General features: G+C 45.1%; 1 protein-coding gene across 1 annotated transcript; it reads left to right on the top strand.

The window, feature by feature from the left end:
* Positions 1-105: 105 nt before the first annotated feature.
* LOC142471399 (extracellular calcium-sensing receptor-like) lies at positions 106-4,932 on the top strand. Its single transcript, XM_075578205.1, has 5 exons — positions 106-389; positions 1,657-2,487; positions 3,131-3,358; positions 3,748-3,871; positions 3,964-4,932. The coding sequence occupies exons 1-5, from the start codon at positions 132-134 to the stop codon at positions 4,884-4,886; spliced, it is 2,364 nt and encodes a 787-aa protein (XP_075434320.1). The 5' UTR covers positions 106-131; the 3' UTR covers positions 4,887-4,932.
* The last annotated feature ends 1,079 nt before the right edge of the window (positions 4,933-6,011 follow it).

The raw sequence follows: 6,011 nt of genomic DNA, 5'->3' as shown, positions 1-6,011 counted from the left end.
AAGGGTCAGTCCTACGTAGGGGCACAGTGACCTAATGACAGGGACGTGATGGTTAAATTGCTTCATCAGATTTCCCATCCCCCACTCTCACGCCCAGGTTGCGGCTTGATAATTACCAGCGTGTCCAGGCCATGCGGTTTGCCGTGAAGGAGATCAACAGGGACCTTGAGCTTCTACCCAACATCACCTTGGGTCTCCATATCTATGACTCATGTACTGTGATGCAGAGGGCAGTAGCAGGAACCCTACAGGTGCTGACTGGGCATGGGCCGCCTGTGCCCAATTACAGGTGCCATCGAGGTGTCCCCTTGGCAGCTGCCATCGGCCACTCTATCTCTACAAACACCATTATGATGGCTCATATCCTGGGATTGTACCGTTACCCGCAGGTAAGGTTGAGTTTGCTGTCCGTGGTGCTGAAATAATCATTGGAGCATCAGCATTCCACATACTAGTCTGCCTGTGTATTACACATGTAATTCCACATACTGTAGTCTGCCTGTGTATTACACATGTAATTCCACATACTGTAGTCTGCCTGTGTATTACACATGTAATTCCACATACTGTAGTCTGCCTGTGTATTAAAAGTGTAATGCCAGATAGTCTTCCAGTGTATTACACATGCTGTAGTCTGCCTGTGTATTACACATGTAATTCCACATACTGTAGTCTGCCTGTGTATTAAAAGTGTAATGCCAGATAGTCTTCCAGTGTATTACACATGCTGTAGTCTGCCTGTGTATTACACATGTAATTCCACATACTGTAGTCTGCCTGTGTATTAAAAGTGTAATGCCAGATAGTCTTCCAGTGTATTACACATGCTGTAGTCTGCCTGTGTATTACACATGTAATTCCACATACTGTAGTCTGCCTGTGTATTACACATGTAATTCCACATACTGTAGTCTGCCTGTGTATTAAAAGTGTAATGCCAGATAGTCTTCCAGTGTATTACACATGCTGTAGTCTGCCTGTGTATTACATGTGTAATTCCACATAGTTTAATTTCTTAGGGATCTCTGAACTGGGGGAGTTTTTGTCAACCAAGTGTTTTATTTTCCCTTATACCGACATGTCCTTATCACAGAGCCAATACAGATAAGGGGAGTTGGGGAGATGGTCTCTAGCTGTAGATGCATTTGCTGAACCCACAGAGACATCACTCACAAGAGAGCAGGCGGAGGAAATCCCACCCCTACCAAGTCTTACTTTATAAAAATAATTTAAAAATAAAATAAAAAGTTCTCACTCCCATAATACAATTATAGAGATTAAAGTGTCCTCAGACCTGGCAGATTTGATCAGCACAAGGAAAAAGGAAACCCGTGTCAGTAAGACATGCACATGTAAGCAGATCACATGATGTACGTAGCTGTCACAGACATTATTGCACCAGTTAACACAATGCATGTTGTTAAGCCTAATGCAATATTTACAATGATATGTAATGCTGTGATACATGTCAAAAGTCTGACGGATGTCAAACTGTTGTAAAACCAGCGCCAAAAACAATGAAGGAATCTCGTTGGAAGTTTCCCCTTTGATACATGTGGGACTGTTATTATTTTTGCTTCAGTTTGGCATCTTGGAACTTTTAGAAATGTAGCTCCCCAAATACTGGAACCAATTCTGGCATCTTCCCCTTTACAGATCAGCTTCTACTCCACAAGCTCAGTCCTGAGCGACCGGACACAGTTCCCTTCTTTCTTCCGGACTGTCCCCAGTGACACCTTCCAGTCCCAGGGACTGGCCCAGCTGGTGTTGCACTTCGGCTGGACTTGGGTGGGCCTTGTGGCTAATGACAATGATTATGGGCAGCAGGGCATCCAGGTCATCAGGAGAGAGATACTTAAGGCCGGAGCTTGTGTGGCCTTCACGGAGAACATCATTATAAGTCAGCCTGACCGTAACGCTCCACACATTGCTCGGGTCATGAAAGAGTCAACAGCCAAGGTTGTGGTTGTCTTCTCCCCTGGTTTAGATTTGACCTTTATATTAAATGAGATGTTGAGACAGAAGGTGGCAGGGAAGATATTGTTAGCCAGTGAAGGTTGGTCCACCGCCCCCTTCCTATCAGTGGACAAATACTCAGGACTTCTTTCTGGAACAATTGGCTTTGCCCTCCCCAGTGGGAAAATCCCAGAGTTTAAAGAGTTCCTCAACAGCATCCACCCCTCCATGTCTACGGGAGGAGAGTGGGTGAAGATATTCTGGGAGGAAGTTTTCAGCTGCAAGTTCCCGGACCTGAAAAACTTAACAGGCTCATCAGGGACTTCAACAAAACAGTGTACGGAAGCAGAAAACCTAGAAGGCATCCAGAACAGCTATAATGATGTCTCTGACTTAAGGGCAACCTACAATGTCTATACTGCAGTTCGTGTTGTAGCCAAAGCTTTGCAAGATTTGATCGACTGCCGTGAAGGAGAAGGACCATTCTCACATGGAAGATGCTCAGATATTTGGAGTTTCAGACCATGGCAGGTAGAGATCTTTAACAAACCCAAAATTAGAGTACAGCATGATACAGAAGTAATGATTGTAGACACCTTATGATTGACCAACATTAGAGATGAGATTACAGTGTGCAGAGCTTTCCAAACCTCGTAGGTTTCTTCTCTGAGAGTACTGTGGCAGCACAGACATAAGGAAACATGTATCTTCTCACCACTTCTCGTCCTTCCTCATTACTTCAGGAGATATGTTTCCTTCTGACTGTGCTGCCAGATTACACTTGAAGAAGAAATGTATGAGGTTTGGTAAACTCTGTACATTAGAATTTCATCTCTGAAGAAATCTCCTCAAAGGCTCCCAGGAATAAAAGGGAGGGGTTATATGGGACAGTAGGAGGAGTTGTAGGGAGCGGTTATATTGGTTAAATAGAATGAGGTATAGGGGAGGTAATATGTCAACAATATACCCAATTTGGGTGTAAATTACCAGCACCTCTGGACAGATCACAAGGATTAGTTTGATGCATAATCACTATTAAAATGATAAAAGTCCCTCTGCTTTCGCTGAGTCTCCTTTGATAGCCCCCATTGGATACCATTCCTTTACCAGAACCATTGTCTGCACTAACTCTGGACCCATGTTACATAACGGGACCTCCCTACTCTCTCCGCAGCTCTTGCACTATGTGAAGAAGGTGCGCTTGAGACTGAGCAGTGGGAGGGAGCTCTTCTTTAACGAGAACGGGGACCCACCTGCGGTGTATGATATAGTGAACTGGCAGCAGAGCCAGGCGGGCGGAATAAAACCAGTTAAGGTGGGCAGCTACGATACCGGAGCTGCCATTGGACACGTTTTCACCATCAATGCTAGTGCCGTGCATTGGGCGTCAGGTGGAAGGGAGGTAAGGTACTGCCATGGAGAGGAGATACATGTATAGGGAGCGGTAGCAGGAGGCATTATAGGGAGCTGTTATATGGGCGATAGGAGGAGTTATAGTGAGCGGTTTTATGGGGCAATAGGAGGATTTATATGGATGTTTGAATTGGGCAATGGGTGGAACAACTTGACATAAATTTACCCGCTCATTCTTTTACTTACAAAATGCTTCTCTGTCCCACTGTGGTTCGATAAAATAACTCGACTTTCAACTTTCATTACTGGTGACAACGTGTCATGTGCCAATCATCCAGTCTGTCTAAGCCAGTCAGGACTGAGTTTGTCATTTTTATAGTACTGAATCTGAGTCATATCTTCCTCTTATACACTTCATCCTTCCAAATTCTCCTCCAGGTCCCTCTCTCTCTCTGCAGTAGCAGTTGTCCCCCTGGATTCAGGAAGGCAGCATTGAGAGGGAAGCCTGTCTGCTGCTTCCAATGTGTCCTCTGTCCCCACGGAGAGATCTCCAACCAAACAGGTGAGAAGATCATAGAAGAACTAGAAAAACAACATCAATTCTGAACATAATGTGATAGATTATTTAATTCATTATTGTTGTCTCTCTTTCAGACTCTGTTGATTGCTTTAAATGTCCATGGGATATGTGGCCCAATCTCCAACGGGACAAATGCCTCCCAAAGTCCAGGGAATTCCTCTCCTATGAAGATCCATTGGGTGTCACCTTGGCTGCTACAAGTGTCTCCTCGTCTTTAGTCCCAGTTGTCATGGGGGGACTTTTTTTCCACTACAAGACCAGTCCCATTGTCAAAGCCAATAACTACACCCTCAGTTGTCTTCTCCTGTGGTCCCTGTCCCTCTGCTTCCTCTGCTCTTTGGTTTTCATTGGTTACCCCCAACACAAGACATGTCTTCTGCGCCAGGCTGCTTTTGGTATGGCCTTTGCCCTTTGTGTCTCATGTATCTTGGCCAAAACCATTATGGTGGTCATCGCATTCAAGGCCACCAAGCCTGGTAGCAACCTAAGGAAGTGGACCAGCAATCGGGTCTCTTATCTTGTTATAATTGTATGCATCCTTATTCAATCTTTTCTATGTATCGTCTGGCTCTCATTCTCACCTCCCTTCTCTGAACACAACATCCAAACCAAATCTGGGGTCATTATCATTGAGTGTAACGAGGGCTCCCCCATTGCCTTCTGGTGCATGTTGGGATATCTTGGCCTTCTGTCTACTGTTAGCTTCATCGTTGCCTTCCTGTCCAGGCAGCTCCCCGACAGCTTCAACGAGGCCAAGTTTATCACCTTCAGCATGCTGGCCTTCCTCAGTGTCTGGGTGTCCTATATCCCGGCCTCCCTCAGTGCACGTGGCAAGTACACTGTGGCCATGGAGGTCTTCGCCATCCTGTCCTCCAGCTGGGCTCTGGTGGTCTGCATGTTTGTGCCCAAATGTTTCATCATATTGTTCCGACCCGACATGAACTCGAGAGAACATCTCATGGGGAAAGACAAAGGTCTGACTCACAAGGTCAAATAAATGCAAAAACAGGATGCTTACGCACACCCAATAAACCATTTCTGCATTCACCACTTTGTATATTAATTAAAAAGTTTTACCTGTGTTGCTTTTATAATATTCTTGCTGGGTGTAAAACTCTGTTAGTAAAGGAGTAAATAAATGGAGGAGAAGAACTGACGGAATGAATGTGGAGGTTTCAATTATTAATGATCAATCAAGAGTACCGATGCAGCTGCTGTTATTCACACATTTACTGGGTACTGCGCGCGTCACGCCGCGTGCTGGACCCGAGATGGTCAGTTGCGGTTGCTTTGTCTACATCCCACGTGGATTTTAACATGGGGATACCGTCAACCCCATACCGGAGCCTGTAACTCGGGAAGTAGGGGTTCCCCGAGGCTGAAATCAACTTTGTTCAGCTACGGAGACCCCCTGCGTCATTGCTGTAATGTTAGAATGTTAATAAAACCCCCGCGATCGCGCGTCTATTACAGACAGGCAGACCCGGAAACACTCACCCCTGCTGTGTTAATCCGGGGCGCCTTTTGTCTGCCCCGGAAAACTAGTGAGGATCGAGGGCATCTATCGAAAATCCATTTCCAGGTTTGTTCGAATAACAGCCGCTGCATCTGTATGTATGAGTAAATTAATTACCATTAGTGTAAAAGCCATTTAACAACCAACAAGATGGCATGCTAATGGACTTATGCCAATGATGTATAGATTTAATGAAGGGTCAACAATTTGGTTCTACGCTGGAATAGAGATGGGGAAAAAAATTTGGCGAACTTTGATCCGCAGTGGATCAGACGATTCCCCAAAAATGGCGAGTCGAGATTTGCAGATTTTTTATTACTATTGCCGATACACTCGCTGACAGATCGCTGAAGCCACGGCCACTCGCTGGCGGATCGATAGATAGATATGTTTGGGATCGATAGATAGATATGTTTGGGGTGGTAACCAGCTTAGCTTGCCACCCAGTTAGAAAGGGCTGGAGTAAAGGTTTAGTTATACTCCAAGGTGGAGTAGGCTTTTATTGTGTTTATTTTTGTATGTTTTGCCTTGTTAAAGGAACAGGCACAAAAAAAAGCCAGGATTTAATTTCACTTTAATCGGTCTCCATTAAATATACCTCTGCCC

Source organism: Ascaphus truei, chromosome 20, assembly GCF_040206685.1.
Source record: "Ascaphus truei isolate aAscTru1 chromosome 20, aAscTru1.hap1, whole genome shotgun sequence".
Lineage (NCBI taxonomy): Eukaryota > Metazoa > Chordata > Amphibia > Anura > Ascaphidae > Ascaphus > Ascaphus truei.
The sequence above is the reverse complement of the archived record's forward strand: the minus strand, read 5'-3'. Positions and strand labels throughout refer to the sequence as shown.

Bases quoted from the DNA above. Each gene is read 5' to 3' on its own strand.
- LOC142471399 (XM_075578205.1), top strand. From the start codon at position 132: ATGCGGTTTGCCGTGAAGGAGATCAACAGGGACCTTGAGCTTCTACCC. The intron at 3,359-3,747 runs GTAAGGTACTGC...ATTCTCCTCCAG, and splicing joins GGGCGTCAGGTGGAAGGGAG to GTCCCTCTCTCTCTCTGCAG. The intron at 3,872-3,963 runs GTGAGAAGATCA...TCTCTCTTTCAG, and splicing joins AGAGATCTCCAACCAAACAG to ACTCTGTTGATTGCTTTAAA.